Below are 22,316 nucleotides of genomic sequence, written 5' to 3'. Positions count from 1 at the left end.
TTTATTTCCCAACACTAAACACACAAATAACACACAGACAGTTGTTTCCATCACTGCTGAATTCCCTTTGCATTGTTGACTCATTGCTCACTGGGTGTGGCCAGCAGTGAAGCTCACTTGGCTGTTTCTCTCTTTCCTTATCAGTTTTTGCCGTGTTGTACGAGGAGCAAGGGTGAAGGCCACAGTCCAACAACACTGGAAAAGAGCTGTAAGTAAACCAAGAAAACCCAACATTTGTTTATGTCAGTATAATGACTGATACTTTCTTCCTCATTTTTGTTGACAAGTCTGTATTTTTACTTTGTTCTTATAAGAGGTGTACTTGGACAAATTTTGACTTTTATCCATTCAACATTTTTCCCTTGTTAGAATCAGTCTGAAAGACATCAGCAAACATGGCAAACCAGCTACAGAAGATTGTAGCAGACAAGAAGGATATGGTGGAGACCGTGATGGAAGTGTTTGAACAGGGAGCTGAAGTGGTGGCTAGTATCGCCGGCGACCTTTTCCCTGTTTTCTCCATCGCTGCTCCAATTGTTAAACTGGCTCTGGACAATGTAGAGAGCAAAGAGGCTGCGTTCATGAAGGAGCAGTTTCAGAAGGTGCGAGAGCGTCTGGAGGTGGTCTCAGAGGAGATTCAGAGGATCAACGATGAGATCAAGAAGAGTGGATTGGATGCCGTGTATTTCCCGCTGGAGGAGAACATCACTAACCAGTTCAGGAAGTACATGGACATCCTCAACGCCAAACCCAAGTTCCGGGAGGTCAAGAAGAAGCTTTTCCTGGAGCATTTTGCCAAGACCGGAGGTGACAAAAACCTTATCACCCTCTACAATGCTGTGACGGGGGATAACTTCTCTGGGGAATCTGTGCTTGAGATCACCCTGAACTACGAGGAGAAAAGTCGCCGGCCGGTGGAGGACTTCTGTGCCAGGCTGAAGAAGCTCTTCTGTATCGGGCTCATCGCGCTGTTGGGCCACGCCGCTCTGAAGGGATATGATGAGGAGGACGCGCTTCTGCAAGACTGGGGTGAGAAGATGAAGGTTGTCCAGGATAAAATGAACGTTGTCATTGAAGACTGCATCGTCAGCTTCCCCAAACAGGCTGAGTTGGATTCCCGTCGACTGGTGAGAGATCGGCCGGACTTCACCAACCAGCAGCTAGCAGATGCTATCATAGAGACATTAAAGAAGAAGTATGACTGGGTGGGCTGGTCTGTGCGCATATTCAAGTCCCCTACAGGCCTGTTCGCCAACAAGAAGGATTTCCACTGCCCGACAGGGAAGAGTCGCTTCCAGGTCCTCTCATCAGATGAGAATCTTAACGTCTGGGTGTCCTACAGCTCCTCGCCTGAGCCTGTGGATAAGAATCACATCCAGCAGCTGATCCAGAGTCAGAAGAAAGTCACGGTGCCAGGCGTAGCAGAGCTCCTCTTTGAGAAGTTGCCCGGCGACTGCGTGGTCCACACGGTGAAAACCAGCAAAGACCTGGCCTGCTCCTGGAGCTTCGCAGATGATCTCCACTACTGGGACGAGCACAAAAACTTCTACGTCTGCGCTCACTCAGCTTGAAGTTGTAGACACTGAAAAAACACTCAAAAGTCATTCTATGTTTGTAGGCCACTTTGTTACACAGACAATCATAGAGTCTAATGCTGCCTCTCTACTTGGCCTTAGCAGTGGAATATTACACAGTATGTGCCCTAATTTCAATCCATAGCCTCCTTTCACTGAATTATTCGCTTCTTCTGAGTACGTTCACTGTGAGTTTCTTGCAGATGTGGGGATGCATTAAGTCAAGTCAGTTTTATTTATATAGTCCAACATGACCAATCACAAATATGCCAAATATGAATCTCGATTCAGATATGGAAGAACTCCACAAAAAACACTTAAATTGGGGATAAAAATAGAAGAAGCCTCAGGAAGAGCAACAGAGGACAGTCCCCTCTTCCAGGATAGACAGATTACCAATAAATGTCTTGTGTGCAGACTTCCACAACATGAACTAGATTCTTTAACTTATAATAATTACCTTTTTGATCACATGCAGCTGTACTTTGTTTAATTTTAAGAATGGATGGAAGAGCTTAGCCTTGGTTTATGCTGTATTATATCTAAGTGGTTTTGCTATGTAATTAGTGAAGCTGACAGTTGCAGAGTAATTCTCGTATAAGATCTACAACTGCATCTTCTTCTGTCACTATTAATTTAAGGGGGACTTGGTTGTTTTGTTACAGGAGGATATGCTGGGAAAGCTGTTGATTTAGAATCCGGGTGTCATACGAAGATTAAGCAATGCTCTTAGAGATAAACGGGGACCTCGCCCTGTTGAGGACATATATACCTAAGCCATGACAGAAAATTTCTCATGACATTTACAGAGAATGTAACAGAAGCCTTAAAGCTTTCATTTTGATTTCACATTTTTGTACTGGTGTGACAAAAATGGTAAACCTTGTTACTGGCTGCTGTACAGTTCGAACAAAACACAGGAAAGCACAAGGCCAAGGCCTCAAACAGCACTTGCTGTAGTGAACTGCTGCCCATGAAACTTTATTTACACGCCCTGCCATGAACATGCCGAGGCGTAGTGACAGCAACACTTTGTTTACATGTAGATGCCTAGCATAGCTATTCTTGTGTCTTTACCTGTTTGGGTGTGCAACACAAACTGGAAAGTTGTACTTGCTCAAATCCTTCAACTTCATTTACTTTGTACTCTTATATGTAGAGGATTTACCTTTAAGTAGGAATTAACTGTTAGTTGAATTGTGGGCAATCATGGGATTGGGAGTCCAGATGTTTTTTTATTATGGAGATGTTAATCAAAATTTGTATAATCTGACCATGACATTTACACTACGTTATGAGAACTAACATATGTCGACTCTGCAGAAAGATTCTGTTTGTAATCTTTTAGACCACTGACCTGTTTTGATGTTTGTTGTAAATATTTTGTGCATTATTGTACACAAATCTGTTTCCTTTTTGTTTCTATATGTCATTACCCAAATTTAATACATTTTTAGAATAGTTTATGTCCAAAATATGCCCCACATTTACTGTAAACTTGATACAAAGCGTTTATGTTGCACTCCTGCTATATTATTAGTATTTCCATACAGCATATTTGGGTTGTCTGTGTCACAGATTCAACATCCTGTTGGTACACCAAAGCAATGAATGTAATAAATCTTCCAAATAAACTCATACATCATTTGTTTGTGTATTTTTGTGAATGACTTGCAGTTTGTGTGGTTTATATAAGACACAAACCTCTGACTGTCTGGTTACAGGACTGATCTCTTTTTTGGAGAATTCAAATTGTATTGTCATAATTGTGTTGTGTGTTTAATATTTGCTAGATAGATAGATTTGCTAATAAAACTAGAATGAGACTAAAGCTGTGTAAGAGGTCAAAAGACGCACACTCACTGAAACACCTGGAATTAGCCCAGTATTAGTATGTATGTATTTATTTGTGTTTATCAAAAGATGAAAATGTACAACATATAGTTACTAATATGTGCAGTTTGTTTTTATTTAGAAAGTCTACACAAACTTTAAGCATTCATAAGCAATGTATTAACATTTAATGAAAGGTTTATAACACACTATACTATGATGTAGTGAGAGATATTTTAACATTTTATTAATGTGCAGTATTTTGAAATTATAGCTTCTCCTATGAATATGCATATGTTATACTATTATGACTGTGTTTGACTATATTACCATGGAGGAATTATAGTTGTTGACAACTACATTAATTACTATTATACTATATTATATTGTAAATTATAAACTATTTATTAAATACTTATATACTGCTTATAAATGCTAAATAGGACAACTTAAATTAAAGTGCTGCTGTTTTATATTTTCCTTAAATACTTGACTCTTAAGGGAAAATGACAATTATTTGGTCACAGTCAAAAGCACATCAGTAAAGGTTCATGCTCTCACTCAGAGAGTCTTAAATCTGGGCCTTCGGGGTTCTAGGATGACTCTTTACCTGTTGGTCCCACTGCATTCCAGTATAAGCAGTATAACATGGCCACTCTGTAACTTGCAAGGGGGAGTTTTCACCACACACATTAAGGTCAAATGTCACAAGCAGCTGAGATTTGTTTAACTACCAGAAGAAGAGAAAAGACACAAGTACTATATCAAATTCCACCCCACTGATGTCAATGAGCAGGGTAACATCAAGGTTACACCCAACTGTGCTGAGGCAAAAATGTACAGCTTAGTAAAAAAGAGAAAAAGGATATTATGGTTAGCCTGTTTGGAAACACCCATAGTGTGCTATAATTATGTGGTTGTGGCTTTTCTATCTTCGGCTTAGAAAGACTCATGTCCCTTGCAGTACATCACACTGGTGGGTCAAGTGCCTCAAAAGAAATGAACAAGTGCAAAGGAAAACAAGTGTGTCAAAGATTGTTGTCTAAATGTGTTTTTATTGAGATTTTTGGGATTTGGACATAAACAGAAGGAAATTCTGAGTAAAGAAAAGTCACTAAAGGCGCTGGATCAACATGCATGTTACTGTATAATACAGTAATAATATACAGTAAAGTGAATTAAATAAACAGATTCAAAACAGTAATATTTAGATTTTTATCATGTCTAAAATCAAAGGCACTTGTTACCTGTATGGAGGTATGATGCCGGTCATGAGACCTGGAGATGTTAGTCTGCTGCACTGGTTCCCAAACCAACCCCAGCCTCAGGGTCTGCATTGCCTAACAGCTACAAAGATCAACCTGAAGGGTCACAAGACAGGTAACAAGGTAGAAAAGGACAAAAAATAACAGGTTTATCTTGATTTTTATCTTCCCTTGTGAAATACTGCAGTTTTACTTTTTCAGGCCTCTAGAAAATATTCAAATGAACCACTCTGAGAGGGTAAAACTCACTCTGAAAGCTCACAGCTCATAGAAATATGTACTGTAACCTTTGACAAGTAGTCACGAGTTGTTTAGCTTTGTTTATGAGGTTGTTGAGCCAAAAGGGTGCTGTAGTCCTCTCTGTATCTGCATCTTCTCCTACATGAGTTCATGTTTGAGGTTAAGGATTTATTTATACAGCCTTTTATCACAGGCAAGTCTCAACAGAATCCAAAGAGAGAAAAATCCCACTGTGATAACTTTTCATCCTCCTCAAAAGTACAATAACATGCACAATGACATGGAGCTAAAGCTTATATGACAGGAGGAAAGGAACCCAAAAGAGAGATGGGATTTTAGCCAGTGCCAGCATAAGTAATACAAGAAATTCTGCAATAACAGCAGGAACTTTGTCTTAAATTTGGAGGGCTCAGACAGTCTTTTGATGTCAGGAAAAATACTCCAATTACCAAATCTGGCTTGTAGAAGAGACATGCCCTGCTGTCTGGATACCTGTTTGCCAATGGAACAAGACTGAGACTGAAGGAATTTAAACTTTCCCTTTGCTTCTTAACGAAGCAAATCTCTCACAAGTGCTTTCCAAATTTCCACTGGCAAGTGACCCACTTACATCAATGCTCAGTGAGCTGAGCCCTACACACTGCTTCATCAGCAACTTACAGAAAATGAGCCTGAAAATGATCACCACTGACAAACATTGACAAACACCGGCAATATAAGAAGACATTTTAGAATATTCTGGATATATTTCAAACTTGGCTTTTAAGTTGATATGGTGAACTTTTTAGCAAACAGTTGCATATTTACACATCCAGCCAATACGGAGAAACATTAGCATTTATTGAGTCGTGTTTGTGTCCGCCAGAATTTAATATTCATTCTCTTGTAGCTCTGTTTGGGTCTCAACCAACTCCTGAGGGACTGTTAAATGCTCGACTATGTTCACTATCTACCTGCTTACTGTGTATGTCTGGTGCAGTGGGTTTATTAGAGCTTTTTCTATTAAAACAGCTGCCTACTGTGGCCAAAAATGACACAGTAAACAGTAAAGTTTTACATTTCCATAATTATACACATTGACCTTGACTATGACCTTGAATGAATTGTAATGGAGTCAATGGGATTCATAAGGAAAATAATCCTCAACCAAAGACTCTAACTTGTTCAAAACAAATATATCTACAAAAAAGAAACAACAAATAAGAAAAGCTAACATAAAAACACATAAATTAGGAGAAAAAAAACAGCCAATGAGGATTTTAACTGATATGTATCGAAATGTATGGTACTACAAAATAAATAAGACCTCTCTTTAGGAGTAACGTTGGAGATATATAAAAATAAAGCAATAAAACCAACAGAAATGTTCAAATTTATGCATGACCCCTCTGTTCTATCTCTATATAGCAAGGCTGCTACAGGCCGGGTTTCTATCTCTGCCCAGGTGGGTTAAAGGGGTGACTGACATAAAACTGTTAAATAGGGGAAGTGATGTTTTTAATCAGACGAGAATTACTCTTCCATGAATATGATTTGGCCACACAGCCCTGCATTGAGCGCGACCCATCAGGTGATCTCAGGAACGCAGAAAAACATCACGTGGCAACGAAAAGATTCGCCCGCCTTGCAGAAATACATTGTACTGCCACCCGTTATCTAAGTGAAACCGTCAACTCTGCCTTAATTCAGTTTCAGTGGGAAAAGCAGTCATTTTGGTTTTTAAAAAAAAGGTCACATATTTTAATCAGATGGTGCAGGTCAGATGGGCTGTGGGAGGGGCTAATTTTCTGCATCATCTGCTCAGGGCTCTGAATGCAGCTCACTTTAAGACTTACTTGCTTGCTTACTTTAAGGAAACAAATATGTTGGGTTTTTTGATCATCATGAGGAACCTGAAATAGTCTGCTGATGCTGAACAAAGTGAAAGAGACTTCAAAGAAAGCCCAATGAAGTTAGTCAGTTGCTGACATGTTCCCAAGTAGAGCTGAGTTTTTGAAGGACTTCTTTGTGGATCAGCTACGGCAGAATACATCCAAACATCATCTTTCTAGTCAGCATTCTAGCCGTGGTAGGGATGATTGTTTTACCAAATTATTGGTAACTTTTTACTGTGTTATTAAATGCTGTATTCATGCATAATTGTTTTATTGGTTGTTTATAATCTCAAAGAGTTTCCAATTACATTACATTACACATCAGAGAGGATTCCAGTATGAAGAGCAACCTAAACCAACAACTGCTGTAAAATGCTTTCCAAAGTATGTGCATTATCTGCATCATCTGAAAAGTGTTTTGTAGATTTTCCTGATATCTTATGTAAAATAGAGTCTTAAAACTGATGCACTTTGTTATGCGCTACATGGATTACATGTTGCTAATAAGTTGTTTTATTTTTATATATATTTTTAAAAGTGACTACACTTAAAGCTGCACTGTTTAATGTCTTTATATTAACAGTGGGTCAAATTGCCATGTATAATGTCTAAAGCAGCATTTTAGCGTTTTTCAGCTCATTGTTTTGGTCTATAGGTGATAATATGTCCATGTTGTGTTTGGAGTTTGCTGCACTTCTCTCTTGTGGCTAAGAATCAGTTGATTCAGGTTTAAAGTTTTTGATTAGTGTCAATGCCTTATTAATGAAAAATATTATGACTTGTGCTAATGCATCCACTGAATTTACCCAGAAAAAAACCTCTAAAGCCACAAACTAACTGATTTATAATCTCTTTCCTCAAACACCATGTTTTCGCCCAGAACCTCTTGGTCCCCTTCCTCACTCGTGATCCTCTGTCCTCCCTCCTCACATACCAATGTCTGGGCAAGACCCAACAAGCTTATGTGGCACTGCTATCTGACTACGTGTCAAAGAAAACTCTCTACTATGGAGCTTCAGAGGTGGTATCACAGTCATTGTAAGTCTGGTATTTTTTTCTAAATGTAACCTGGGGCATCTTTAAGATCCTTTGATACCTCTTGCCTTTTAAAGAATGTACAAGCAATGACTCCAATATCTGTTTTGCAATATAATAACAAACAATGACAGCAGCACAAAGTATGCAAAGCTTTCAGACATCTCCACTCCACCTCTTTACTATTTCAAATAACTCCTGACTGGTTTCTTTCCCATTAGGCAGCAAACCAAAAGGTTAGAAAAGAGGAAGTGTTACTAGAAGGTGGCAGGTGTGTGACATTTAGGAGGATCTATCGGCATAAATGGAATATAATATTCATAGATATGTTTACATTATAATCCCCTGAAAATAGGAATGGTTGTGTTTTTGTTACCTTAGAATGAACTGTTTTAGTCTGCAGGAATATGAAATTGATCACGTGAAAACTTTTTTTTATGTAATATCAGTTTTAATCAACATTTCTGTTCAGTTGTTTTCAATTAGTTCACATATATATAAAATAATATGTTATATTGCAACTGTAAATATCACATTTCATGTATGAAAACATGAATTTCACATTTTTTCAGCAAGGAAGTTGGAAGTTAAGGGCCTGCTCAAGCACACCTTAGTGGTGGTAATAAGGGTAGGGCAACCGTGGATTTTTGCCCTTTTCACACGTTTACAGACCTGACTGGCGCAAACAAATCAGAAATTATACGTGTAGTTGTTGCCCAGTGTCAGTCTGTCAAACAATGTCAAACAATTTGTGAGTCATATCAGTTTTCAATCCTGCTGTACCTTTAAATACAGATTACGTAGACATATTACACCTCATCATTCAGGATTGATACTACATGAAAAACACAGACATACCTGTGGCTCTGCCTTAAGCCACTCTGTGTGTTTGTAACTGTATTGTGCAACAGGAATTCAACATGAATCAACAAGTACATTCGAGGCACCTGCTGTAATTTTAATAAGAAGAATATTGTAGGCTGCACAGAAACAGGACAGGTGTCTCTGACATGTTCGGATATTTATGGGTCTAAAATAAAGAAGTCTGACTCTGCATTAAAAAATAGCTTACAGTGACATGTGTTGCAGTAGGTTAAACACACGAAACATTTTGTTTTAATTTTAATGCCCAATGGCTGCCCAGAATCCCACAATTTCCTCTCAGCTCAGGGTCACTACTTTAAAACCACACACAGTTGTCAAGGTTTCTGGGAGGGAATTTGGATTTGAGAGCTATAAACGCATCTTTAAAAAGACATCTGGACGAACTGAACCAAAACAACATGTCACATTGTATAGCTGGCTGGTTGTTATTTTGAATCACAGTTCAGAATACTACTGTATCTAAATTCATCTTTTACAATACTAACATCTACAGTAACCTCAGATTGACTTACATTGTCACTAAAACTTTGAATAATTCATGAAAATTCTATAAATGATCTGTAGATTTTTTTTTTAACCACATCAAGGCTTGCTTAATCAGAAACTCAAAGCAATGATTCAACTCTGTCATGTCTGTCCATCCATGCACATCAGGTTGGTGGTTAAATAAGTATAAAAACAAATAATTGTGATAGAAATACAAATAAGAAATGAGAAATAGTTGAACAAAGAGAACAATATGCCATCAGACAGACTCAGATAATCCTTCTCTCAGCCATAACAAACTACTGATAACTCTTAGTTTAAGGAAACATTTTTATTTTGTTTAAGCCTGCCATGAGCCAGTCTTCTCTATTATTTTCCCACACTTTTTGAATTAGTTGCAAATCCTATAATAATATTTGTCTTTCATTATGTTCCATGCTTTGTCAGTGTCTGAACACATCCTCCTCCAACATTCCTTTCATGTTACCCAAGCTTATCACCAAAGTTTAAAGGCTGAAAATATGGACAGATATCTGTTAAAAAAATAAGATTTTTGTATTTCTTTTATTCACCAGTGTCACTGTATTTATTATTTCCTAACCTAATATGCAATGTTCAATTTCAGGAATTAAAACCCTTTATAAATAATATTAATTAAGCCACTATTTATATTGCATAATGTCCAGCTTGGAGATGGTATATGTTTGTACAGTATCACTGCTATCACTGTTTCCTTCTCAAATAAGTAAACAGTGTACAGTACAGTCACATATTTGAAAAAACCCACAGTTCAGTAGGTAGGCATTTACAATGTGTGTGAATTTAAGAGACTGAACACCACCTAGTGGCACACAGAGTCATTACAGGTTATACATATATACATATTTTCCACGGACCCCTAGAGATATGCATTCATTCAGACAGGTGGATTTGCAGAGGTTTTGAGACAACTACCTCCCCAATAAAATGGAAATCAATAGATTTTTTTTGTGAGGTGCACAGAAAAATTGCATTTGATCATTCACAGCCATGTATCTTTGAGAACCTTTCAGTATAGTCCCTAACAGAGATGAGAAGAGAATAAATGAAATGAGCTGCACATTTAGCCAAAATTAACACATTTTGTTCATTAACAAGTGAAAGAATATATTTGCTTTTATCTGCCAAGATTTTGAGATATCCACCTCCCCAATGAAGTAAAATTGCCTTTGTACATTTTCCTCTTTTTATTCAAGCAAGTTTACTTTAAAACATTCAGAAGATGACAGAAATAAAAAACATTAAACATTCCCAATCACATTGTGCCAGACTACAGATATATTTTTCTCTTTTGCATAAAATGATAGTGTCTTTGTAATAAAAGCAGTTTTGATTATTTTCAGCTGATAAAGGAAACAAAAAATGTGTTGCTTATTCATAGATCTTTATGTTTGGATTAACTAATTTTAAGCTCCAGGACCGGTCATGAGGACTTCCTTCAACACTGGCTCGTAAATCTCAACATCTCTGCTGCCCTGTTGACACAATACAAAGTAAAATTTGATAAAATAACAACACAACAAAGTTTTACTTTTAATGTTACTCATGTTTTACAATCACTACAAACAGTAATCCATCCTAATACCACAACCTCTACCACTAATGCTACTGATATTGCTAGTCCAGCAGCTATACTAGAAATACTACTAATAAGTACTATTAACCCCCAATTTGATTGTGATCTTGTGTGTTTGCCTTGGTTCATACCTCGCGGTTCTTCCTACCGAGCAGAGCCTTGATGCCCAGAATAGCAAAGCTAATGCAGACACACAGCTGGAGAACAGCCAGGACGATCATAGTAATGTCCATGGCTGTCAACAAACGCTGATGAGGAGAACAAATAAGAAAGACAGAAAAAAGGAAGAACAAATTCAATTTGAAAGAGATTTAAAACTAAACTTTAAAACTAAACTAAACAAGTTTAAAATGTAAGTAGTAATGATTTACACTGATTCCTAACTGACTTTTAAGTTACATTGTTAAGACTGTACTGAATGCTATACTGTATTGTGTTTTCAAGTTTAACATTACAGGACAGGGCTGGAAAATTGCAATGTTTTTGTCATTGTCAATAAAACCCACCCCAAAAACAAAGATTAATTAATGTGTGTATCAAAAGCCTGGTAATCCTATTCCTCTGTGCCATAGAGCTCCATTTATCCAATAAGGCAGTGGTTGGGAACTACTGCAATAGCATGTTGCTTCATTACTTTGAACACACACACTGTAGTTTATTTTGAGTCACCATCCTGCTGCATCCACTATTAATTCTTCTTTGAATAACTAAAATCTACAGTGCCCAGCTGTTTTAAGAAATTGCTGAGTCTTTAAAAACAAAATTGAACTATGTATTTGTGTACTGGATTTAAATGATTATCTAATCAGTAGGAACATAAAGGCGTTTTCATGGGATTTGTTGACAGTAAGAAACATATAGCATAAAACAAGCGTTATCCTTTAAAAGTATGCTTACCTGGTAAATGTAAGCCACGTATCTGCAGTTGTCATTATTAGTGGAAATATTGCTCATGTACCCACTGCTCCAGTTACACATCCTGTAGACATCTCTGTCTCCCAGGTCCATGCCATACAGCACAATGCCAACAATGGCAAAAATGGATCCAATTATGTTCACAAACACAGCGAAGCCCACCTGAAAGGAAAGACATTATTGTTTTAAAGGTTTAGTCTTAAGCCTTAAGACTTTCCCATAAAAGTGGGACCAGGGTGCTTGCATGAAAGGGCCTTTAGTCTTTACTTACCGAGCAAAGAGAGGGGAACCGGTCGGCAAGAAGCGACACAATTCCAGCTGCGATGTACTAAAGAGGGGAGACAGCTCAGTCAAATTCATTAAGATTTGTTATATTGTATTTCACTTGTGCTATATAAGTAATATTTCCATGATGTATTTCTCATAAAGAAATGTTCTTTCTAGAATCAGTAAATGTCGTTCTCCATTTAGAAAAGCCTGTTCTGCCCATTCTGGTAGTTGTATCTGGTTGGTAAAGCACTACAAAAACATCAGAAAACTTCCTGTTGTTGCCATTATACTCTATAGCAAAGTTAAACAAATTAAATAAATCTGATCTAAAGCTAATATTAATGCAACAAAATTATTTACCACACCACCCAGCCAGTAAGCAGTCCCCAAATTATTAAAATCATCAGGATGTCGGCTTATCCGTCCTGGCCCAAGTCCAATGTTGAACAGGCCCACCATGATCTGTACAGTCTGTTAAAGATTTAAAACAATTTAAGACATCTTAAGATCACCACTTAATACTGCATATGAACACACATTTCAATGTATCTCACCCCAAGAGCTGAAATGGCATTGGTCTGCATCAGCCCCTTGTACACTGAGCAGCACACTGGACTGTAGCAAAGACTCTTGAGGATTTGGCACAGTGGTGGTAACATGCTCTTACTGTCAGACGTCACAGTGACCACAGTCACTCCCTCGTCTTTGACAACAGTGACGGACATCTCTCTCACACCTGCAACATGTCATGGAAGTTTTGGGATGGATGGCTGGATACATGAATACAGTTCTTTGTTAATCCCATTGGGAAATTGCAGTAACAGCAGCCAAGTAAATCACAAAACAAATAATAAGAAAACTCAAAAAAGCTAGATAATAATTAAAGTTTTAAAAACATAAATACAAACAAAACAGTATAATTTAACTGAACTAAAACTAAAACCTTACAAAAAATTTAACATTCTGTACATAATCTATACATTTATGTAGAAGTATGTAACACAGGTACAATACAGAGATTAACACTAAGATATATAAAATAATAATGAAAAGCAATGTTTTAATCAAATCTCTAGAGTCTCTGGTAACCCTATCAACAACCCAGTGGCAGATAGGTATCACAAAACCACCACAAAGAGACAAAATTAAACAAAATTAGGCTAATAGCAGATATGAATATATTACATATGTATAAGACTATTTTAAGTTGTTTATTTTGTGTTCATTACGCTAAATAAAATATGCAACTATTAATCATGTACAGTTTACTTACTACCCCCTTCTTTAAAACTGTGCCGCTGCCTATCAAACCAGCACATTCTCATCCCGGGTCGCCTAATGTATGTAAGCAGCTGTGCAATGCATTCTGGTAGTGCTGTGGTGCTTTTCAAAAGACAGGGCATCATGTTGTCTGTTCCTCATTTGCATAAGGTAGGGGTCTAGTCAGGTAATTTTAATAATGAATTGCTATATTCACTTCATAAGCAAAAATGCCCAAAAATTCCCTCGCTCCAACTTCTCAAATGTGATGATTTGTTGCTTTTTTCTGTTTCTTGTTACTGTAAACTGAATATTTGGGGTTTACAGGCTTTAGTTGACAAAGCAGGACATTATTTGCTTCAGTTTTCCATTTAAGTCCCTCCCTGAGGTGTGATTCCTGCATGTCTTGTGGAAATAAAGACAAGAGAAAGTTGTGGACTCAGTGAATAGCGTCCAGTCAACCAGCACATATTTGAGGTATTTAACACCTGTGATAAGGTGTTCTCACAAGCAATGTGGCATAGATCATGTTGGGTGTTAAATAATAGTTATGCAGGTTTAAGATTTCACAAACAGGTTTTGTCATGTGGAGGGAGGAAGTTCCCAGAAATCAGCAATACACACACACACACTAACAAATAAAAACTGTTCAAAATGGTAAAATGACATAAATACATAAACAAAGCTTTATATTTATACATATATATGTATAAATATAAACCATTACTCACCTCTCTCTTGCAGACCATTAAAACATGATGAACAAAACACCAATATCACTAAGTTCAGAGCTCAAAAAACAGATTGTCTCTTTCAAGTTCATATTATTATGAATTGTGTGTTTTTTTGTGTGCAGAGAACTCACCTGGTTCGTGGATAAAGACTACCTGAAACTGCGGCAGTCTGTGTTCAGGTTCAGGTAGCAGCAAAAAAAAAATAAAAAATTCTGAAAAAACGGACTTCCTGTCGCCCGTTTGATTTCTTCAAAATAAAAGCGACATCAACCGAAATGATCTTTTCTCAAAATTAATTTTGCATGAAAAACAGTAATAAGTAGTAGCTAAAGAAGTAGCCTAGCTAACTTCTGTGCTAGAGTAAAATTAGCAACAATAAGTAATTATATGTAAATTATATATATTTATTGTCTGTGATCAGTATCAAAAGTATATTCACAATACTTCTCTCAAATATTGGGGTACAACCACAAGCCAAGAATCCTTACAAACATTACTGGTGATAATCATTGTACTTTTAACTTTTATTATAAAGGATCAGATACCAATTAAAAACATTTTTAACTTTTATTAAATTCCTCACTTTATTTTAATAGGGACACAAAAATATGTAACAAATATATATTGTTTCTAATTTTATCTTCAAAATTGAATCTTTATACAATATTCAAACCACAATTTTAACGTTATGTCTTGTCATGTTTATCTATATTGTGGATTTGCTGAAAATGACAACTGTCTGCAAATTAGTTTACAAAACAACACTAGAAAATAGAGAAATCAGCATAAGAAACATTTTAAACTTCACTTTGAAAAGTACAATCAAAAACTAAATATTAAAAGATGTATTTTATGTTATACTGTATGAAGTCAAAACATGCAGACTAACGAGCCATACCACTTCCAGACGTAAAGCATATTTTCTCAACATGCATTTTAAACTCACAGTTGCCATGTCGAAAAATTCTTAAACCTTATTATTTCCTTAGTTTGGGTATCTCTAATATCAAAATTGCAATAGTGATTCTTGATCCACACAGTGTCTGTGACTGCTCTGTGTGTTTAATAATGTACATTCATCATATTGTGTGGGTTGGTTCTCCTCTTTACTGAAACTATCCCAAAAGCTTAATCAGTACACCTAAAACATCTACAAACACCAACATTTTCAGTTAACTTTAGTAACATCTGTGCTCTTAGTTTTGGTTTTATCTGCTATGATTTTAAGCTATCCAGTCATCCCAGTACGACTGAAGTGAACGAAACTTCATCAAAGAAAAAATACAACTGAATTTCCATGTTTTTAGTCAAGCAAGTTTATTTTAGAAAAAAAAAACACACAGATTGGAAAATAAAATGGTAGTGTCTTTGATACAAATCAGTTTTGATTACTCTCAGCATGTGTACTGTTTGTAAAAGCATACATTATTAGTAGTATTACAATGACGTGCAGGTAATTCATAGTCATGCATCCATGTGTTAAGTTTAAATGATTTTAAGCACCAGGACTGGTCAGGAGCACGTCCTTCAACAGTGGCCGCTGATCTTCAACATCTTCGCTACCCTGTTTGCACAGGAAACAAGTTTAATGAACTCTAATAAAGCAAAAACAGGATAAAGTTGAGAATTTTACATGTGACTCTTTACTGAATTTGACACTGCAAGTATAGCAAGCTACTACTTTTATCCTTACACTAATAACTATTCCTGTTATTCCTAATGCTACTACTGTTGCTACTCCAACTGCTTTCACTGCTGGTACTACTAATACTTTGTTTCACCTTCATAATAAACCAGCTGTCTTCTAATTCATGTGTACATGTGTGCTCTTCTTGGTTCATACCTCTTCCTTTTTAATTTCACTGGTCAAAGCCCTGATGCCCAGAATAGCAAACCTAATGCTGACACAGAGCTGAAGAGCAGCCATCGCAATCAGTGTGGAGTCCATGAATGTTAACAATTTCTGATGGATGAGAAATGAAAATATTTTTTAAATTTAATTCAGTTCATTTAAACTAATATTTGGACAAATACTTGCAATTCAGTGCAGAGATTCTTGTGTGTCAAATAGTTTCAAATCAAAAAGTTGGACAACTGACTGCACGCCTTATACCGTCTGATAATAATTGTGTTTTCCAGTTCAGATTTAGGAGTATGATCACCTGGGCTAGGAGCGCCACATTTCTGCAGTTGTCAGCATGATCAGCATTGTTTCTGCTGCGGTCACAAATCCAGAGGAGAGAGGCACCTGTCAGGTCTATGGCATACAGCACAATACCAGTAATGGCGAAGATAGCTCCAACAATGTTCATAAACACAGTGAAGCCCACCTGAGAGGAAAAATACCACCAGTTACAAGTCCTAAGATAGAAGACAGAAGTTATCATATTTACAGTACAATGCAAATGTTAAATGCTAAATGTCCTTTAGTTAGTCAGTCTTACCAAGCAGGATGAAGGGAACTGTCCAGCCAGAATTGACATGATTCCAGTTACAATAAACTGATGAGAGGTCAGCAGAGAGTTCATATTAGTGACAATGACGCAGAAACTGTTGTATTTGTTTATAATATCATCAGGAATTATGTTTACTCTCTTGTGTCCCTCAACAATATGATTGTTAGGGAATCCTCTCACAAAAATTTTAATCTGTGCGGACCTCGCTGCATGTGTAAAGGTTTTGGCACTAACTGTAACATAACACACCTATTAAACAAGAGCTATTAGACAATATAACAGTATATATGCTCTCATGGTAAATACAACAATTTTATTTTACCACAGCACCCAGCCAGTAAGCAGCTCCCAAGCTGGTCAAATCCCCAGGATATGTGCTTGTTCGTCCTGGCCCGAGTCCAATGTTGAACAGGCCCACCATGATCTGTATAGTCTGTTAAAGATTCAAAACAATCAAATCTCATCGTCTATACTGAACATTGTAAGACCGCCAGTTAATATCCGTATGTGAGTACATTTATTTGAACTCCTCTCACCCCAATAGCAGTAGTGGCGCTAGTCTGCACGGGCCCTTGGAACAACAAGAAGCACGGACTGTGGCAAAGCGCCTTCAGGATTTGGCACAGCGGTAGAAACATGCTCTTATGGTCAGCTGCCACAGAGATGACGGTCACTCCCTTTTCTTGGATGACAGGTTTGGGCATCTTCACACACCTGAAACATAAAATGAGATATTTTTCTTCTGGTTCAGCAGTGGGAACGTGTCTCCTCTCCTCTTGACCAAGGCTGTCCTCTTGAATGGTACCTTTGACTTGAGGTTGAAGCTCTTAAGTCGCTCATTTTATTTTGTGTTTGAGAGAGAGGGTTAGTGTTTGTAGGACAATGGGTCAGTGTATGAATGTGTTAAAGCCTCAGCAGCTGGCAAAGTAAATAGTCACTGGTATCGACCAACAACCCTATCAAATACAAATATGCAGATGTATTACGGTTGTGGTTGTGCTTTAAGGCAGAAAGATTATGCTTATTGTCCCTTGCTTGAAGTTCTTTATTCAGTAAGTCTAAAATATGCTGCAGAGCCTAGCTGCCAAAATAAAAGCCTTGTTTGTTCCAGTTTTATACCTGCCTTTTCTGTAGGGGGCTGCCTCAGTTACATTAGATAGTATTTATTTCAAGTATTTGTCACAAATATGGTGTACTTTTATGACATTAAAATTAAGCGCAATACGAATCTACTGAGCCTTTTGCAAAGATATACAAAAAATTAAGTTTTATCATCTGGAAGGTGGGTGTCTTTTTGTGTAGTTTTTTTAATGCTAAACGTCACTATCTCAGAAAATTCTTAAAGTTTCGTCGTTGCTTACTGGTTTTTAATCTAAAACATTTACCCAGACATCCCACTCACCTCTCTCACACAGACAACACAAAAAATAATACAACATTATTCATTTTTAGTAAACTTTACCATTAAAAAATATCCACAACACCCACTTTTGTCTCCTTATAAAGTTCACACTAGAACACATGAGAACTCACCTGTTATTGATTCGATGCTGCAATTGCTACAGTGTGGTTCTTCTGCCAGCAGCCTCAGTTCCTTTGGCAACAGCTAAAATGTTACTTCCTGTAAGACCATTTTGTGTCAGAATAAAAGCCCACAAAAAGCAAGTAATCAGTGGTGTGGGGACAGCTGTCAGACAAAATTGTTGGAGAAGCATTAAAGGTAATACAGAGCAGTGGAATAGTTATAATCTATATTGTTATATTTAGGGATGCACGGTATGGATTTATTTCAGACAATACGATAACTGATAATTATCTGCTTCTCACGGCCAATACCAATAATTTCACATTTTAAGTTCATAACATGTAGTTTCTGAGATGAAGTGAGCAAAGATGGATGATTTATTATTCCATATCCCTGTCCAAACCAAATCTAACAGACGTCGCTATTGTTAACACAACACCAACAACAACAACACACAAAAAAAAGAGTCATTAAAGGATTTTAAGTTTGGATTTACTGTTTTTATTAAGCAGTCTTTTAGAATTAAAGTCAGAAGTACATTATATTTACATGAACTGATTGTGCAGTTTACCAAAGAGCAAACAGGAAATTCCTAGCCAGAATACATATGACACCAGACACAAAAACCTGAGGTTGATGATGACAAGTGCCTGTGAGTGCTCAGCCAGAGAAATATGAACAATAGGACCCACAATGCAAAATGTTATGTAGCCATGACAACTGCTCGGAAGGTCAGATTCTTCTTCATCAGTCGTAAAAAAAAAAAAAATCAACACTGCACTTATGAGGAAGGTCAGAAAGTCATTTCGAAATGTTACGTTTGAGTTCATATTTCTAATCAACCCGTTCCACATTTACATTAGTAATTGAAAATGTAGTGAAGGTTATTCAAAACTCTACTTCAGCACTTGAATAAGTGTACTTAGTTATTTCCACCACTGGTTAAGACTTATTATTGCCATTAAAGTAACTCGGGACTAACAGCACATATTAATTCTATTTCAGGTAAAATAACAGGATGATACTTATAAATAGGGACAATTAAAAACATAAACAGAGAATGAAATGGACAGCAGCAATTTAGTGCAGATTATTACCAAAAATACATTATATTAATAAGTGCAAATGTTTCTTTAAGCAACCCTTGTAGGAAAAGGATAATCTGTGTAAATAACTGCATACAGTCAAGTGTGAATGTACATGATTACAGCAGTGTATTATCTTAAAGCAGAGATTTTGTTTAGACTGCATGGTTACTGGTGACTTCCTCCAGCAGTGCTTTGTAGTTTTCTGGGTCATCAGTGCTCTAAAAGAGAAAAATAATGCCAAGAAAGAACATAAAAAGGTGCAGATATATTCAAATCTTGAAGAATAGCACATACGCACATACACTTATGAAGTGAACTGTTTCCTGGAGGAATACATCCATGTTTTTTTCTTTTTGATTTAAGCTAATTCTAAATTTCAGGATCATCCAAAAATTACATAAACATTTAGCAAGAGTGTTTGTATTCAGTCCACCATTTCTGGGGTAACTGAAGGATTCTGCAGACTCTACCTTGTTTTCTTTCTTCTCACTGCTCCTCAGAGCCTTGATCCCCAACACAGCAGAGCTGAAGGTGACACAGAGCTCCAGGACTGACAGGACAATCAGCAAAGCATTGATGCTCCTCAGAAGCATCTGGTGGATCACAAAAAAGTGTTAACTTTAAAATCTTCATTTCATTTTGAGAGGTTCTTCATAATCAATGGATAGTAACTTTTAAGACAACATCTGTAAAATACTTAAAGCCCTCCATCTTCCACTAATCAGTTACACGACTTGTATGTTGACTGCTGATTACATTTTCCACACTAACCAGAGTCAGTGCTTCGCCCTCCAAGCATTTCTCCTTTACGAGGTCATCACGAAGATCTGGAGCTTGCGTATAGGATCCGTAATAACGACATGGCGACCATATGTATATATGTGCTATATTGATGCTGTAGCGTACGATGGCTGTAATGGCAAAACCAACTCCGGCTAGATTCAGAATCACATTGAGGGTGACCTAAAATACAAGACATGTCAATTTGTGTACAACCAAACACAAACAAATTAACAGCATAAAGTACCTGCTTTGTAGCAAAACACTGAACCTATATTCTATCCTCTTCAATGAAAATACATATTACATGTCAGACAGTGTGTGTGTGTGTGTGTGTGTATTGGTAAACTACACTAAAACAACAATAACAAATGACAATGCCATGAAATATAACATGAGGATGTCGTAAGGCTGAACTCACCAGACATGGACTGGGATACTTCTCAGACAAAATGCTCATGACACCAAATAATATGAACTAAAGAAAAGACAAAAAACTAAATCATCAAGAGACTTCAGACTCATACTGGTTCACCCAAATTCACACAATATTTTCACATTCTCATTTCAATTTTCACTTGCATCTACAAGTGAAACATTTGCAGGTAAGAAAGTACAGATAAGAAAGGATGCAATCTTGATGTGCTTTATTTTAGCTGATACCAATTCATTAAAATTAGCTTGATCAGACCTGATACCAGTCCTTTGGATGTTCTTGGGAACTCTCTGGACACTTAAAAGTGAACTCAGTGAGTATCCAGACAGTCTCTTATGAGAATAATTGTGTGACAGATTTACAGTCCCAATAAATATGTATTTTTCTTCACTTGAGCTTTGGGATAGCATTGGGATTTAACAGATGTCCATTTTGCAAGGAAAAAGAACATTAATAAACAAATATATCATTAGCTTGCTTACCAGTCCTCCTAACCAATAAGGATAGCTACGGTCCGATCTCCACCACAAGCCACCATCACTGGTACCAAGGATCACTCCAAGGCCGATGTTGAGCAATCCAACCATAATATGAAGGGCCTGTGGAGAAGGAAACACAGTATGAACCACAAATACATGTACAGTATAAATGCAGTTGACAGTTACAGTGAAGTTAACTGTGGTTAACTGTGGAAAATACCATTATATATATGACCACTATATAGTTTCATGGTGTTTTTCTAACTGCAAGTTTCCTAAACATGAACATTATCTGAAGGCAGGTACAGAGCAGTGACCTCTTCTAGAGTCTCACAGAGCAACTTCAACGTATGGTCGTAACTCACCCCCAGCACTGACTGAGAAGTTCTCTGGATCCTCCTCAAGTGCTGAGACACAGAACAGCCCACGGGGCTGTAGCAAAGGCCCTTGAGGATTTGGCACAGTGGAGGACAAGTGCTTTGGGGATCAGAGGTCAAAGTGAGCACAGTGGCCCCATCAGCCTTGGCTATGGTCACAGACATCGTGCCTGCTCTTGTGGACTGAAAAAGATAAAAGAGTATATCAACTTTAAATATGCTTTATCGTGTTACTGTTGCTGTTTTTTTTAAACCTTAAACTACCATAAACTAACCTTTGCACTCCACAAGTTATGCACACAATGGCGGTTTAGCCAGTATGAGGAGTGCTGCACTGCCTGTGGAAAAAGGTGTACAATGTCTGATGGCTCTGCGGGAGCTTCCGAAGCTCATCAGGGTTATCAGAGACGACAGATGGCGTAGAAGACAATAAAGAACTTGAATTTGAGTTTAGGGGCAGGGCTGCTCCAAATGCTTCGGAGCACTCATTGAGGAAGTTATGCGCCATCTTGGATTTTAACAAAAATAATATATATAATAATATAATAATAATAAGTATTGTTTTTTGTTTGTTTTAAAGCTGCCTGACCCACTTTTTTCTCCTGATAAGTTGCCAGGAAGTTCACCTATCCTCCAGTGAAGTTAAACTTGAAACATTACAGGAAGTTGGAGCTGAGACACACACGTGTAAGCTGGGCTCTGGCAGACCCACATTGTATTGTTTAATAAAAAAACATTTATGCATGATTTACAGACTATGTATGGTCTCCTCTTTTGTCACATACTTTCAAGCCAGGTTCTGAGAACTAAATGGCTTAAATGGATGTGTTCACTTAAATGTAGGTAGCAGGGAAGGACCATGTATAATGGGAATTGGCTAGAATTTAATTAGGCATTAATAGGTTACCAGTATCATATGAATCAAGCAGACTTACCTCTTTGTGTCTGTTAGAGTAGGAGCAAAAGCTTGACAAATGTACTCCACTCAACAAAACCTGGCTGGCTGCCTGTATGTTTATTGCACAGTTGTTTGGCGTAGGAGAACAGGAACTAGTGCCCACTTGTTCTCAGAAGTACCTCCCCTCCATTGGGAACCAATAAAGAAACTTAACCCTTGCATTCAGGACAAAGATTTGTGAATACTCTGCTTTGATTTTTATTAATATGATATGCTTACACCCTAAATAAA

At 37.2% G+C, this 22,316-nt stretch overlaps 4 protein-coding genes across 5 annotated transcripts in view; 1 reads left to right on the top strand and 3 right to left on the bottom strand.

Moving 5' to 3' along the window:
• LOC118335541 (protein rapunzel-like) overlaps positions 1-3,221 on the top strand; it is a 12,113-nt gene extending 8,892 nt beyond the window's left edge. For both annotated transcript variants that reach the window (XM_035671869.1, XM_035671868.1), the window contains exons 2-3: positions 145-208; positions 370-3,221. In XM_035671869.1, the coding sequence (XP_035527762.1) occupies positions 396-1,571 (1,176 nt within the window). In that variant the 5' untranslated portion in view covers positions 145-208; positions 370-395 and the 3' untranslated portion in view covers positions 1,572-3,221. The remainder of the gene's footprint in view (positions 1-144; positions 209-369) is intronic.
• Positions 3,222-10,409: 7,188 nt separating this feature from the next.
• Positions 10,410-12,717, bottom strand: LOC118335590. Its single transcript, XM_035671954.1, has 6 exons — positions 12,547-12,717; positions 12,353-12,463; positions 11,994-12,050; positions 11,705-11,884; positions 10,939-11,055; positions 10,410-10,706 (listed from the first exon to the last, which is right to left on the bottom strand). The coding sequence occupies exons 1-6, from the start codon at positions 12,715-12,717 to the stop codon at positions 10,638-10,640; spliced, it is 705 nt and encodes a 234-aa protein (XP_035527847.1). The 3' UTR covers positions 10,410-10,637.
• Positions 12,718-15,481: 2,764 nt separating this feature from the next.
• LOC118335823 (high affinity immunoglobulin epsilon receptor subunit beta-like) lies at positions 15,482-17,146 on the bottom strand. The gene is made up of 6 exons (XM_035672268.1): positions 16,979-17,146; positions 16,765-16,875; positions 16,431-16,487; positions 16,149-16,316; positions 15,830-15,949; positions 15,482-15,550 (listed from the first exon to the last, which is right to left on the bottom strand). The coding sequence occupies exons 1-6, from the start codon at positions 17,144-17,146 to the stop codon at positions 15,482-15,484; spliced, it is 693 nt and encodes a 230-aa protein (XP_035528161.1).
• A 1,299-nt stretch (positions 17,147-18,445) lies between these two features.
• On the bottom strand, positions 18,446-22,232 carry LOC118335589 (membrane-spanning 4-domains subfamily A member 8-like). The gene is made up of 7 exons (XM_035671952.1): positions 22,063-22,232; positions 21,116-21,310; positions 20,754-20,870; positions 20,257-20,313; positions 19,827-20,018; positions 19,526-19,648; positions 18,446-19,273 (listed from the first exon to the last, which is right to left on the bottom strand). The coding sequence occupies exons 2-7, from the start codon at positions 21,290-21,292 to the stop codon at positions 19,208-19,210; spliced, it is 732 nt and encodes a 243-aa protein (XP_035527845.1). The 5' UTR covers positions 21,293-21,310; positions 22,063-22,232; the 3' UTR covers positions 18,446-19,207.
• Between the last annotated feature and the right edge of the window lie 84 nt (positions 22,233-22,316).

Source organism: Morone saxatilis, unplaced genomic scaffold (genome assembly GCF_004916995.1).
Source record: "Morone saxatilis isolate NCDOM2014 unplaced genomic scaffold, NCSU_SB_2.0 Contig24, whole genome shotgun sequence".
Taxonomy (NCBI): domain Eukaryota; kingdom Metazoa; phylum Chordata; class Actinopteri; family Moronidae; genus Morone; species Morone saxatilis.
This window is presented reverse-complemented; position numbering and strand designations above follow the sequence as displayed.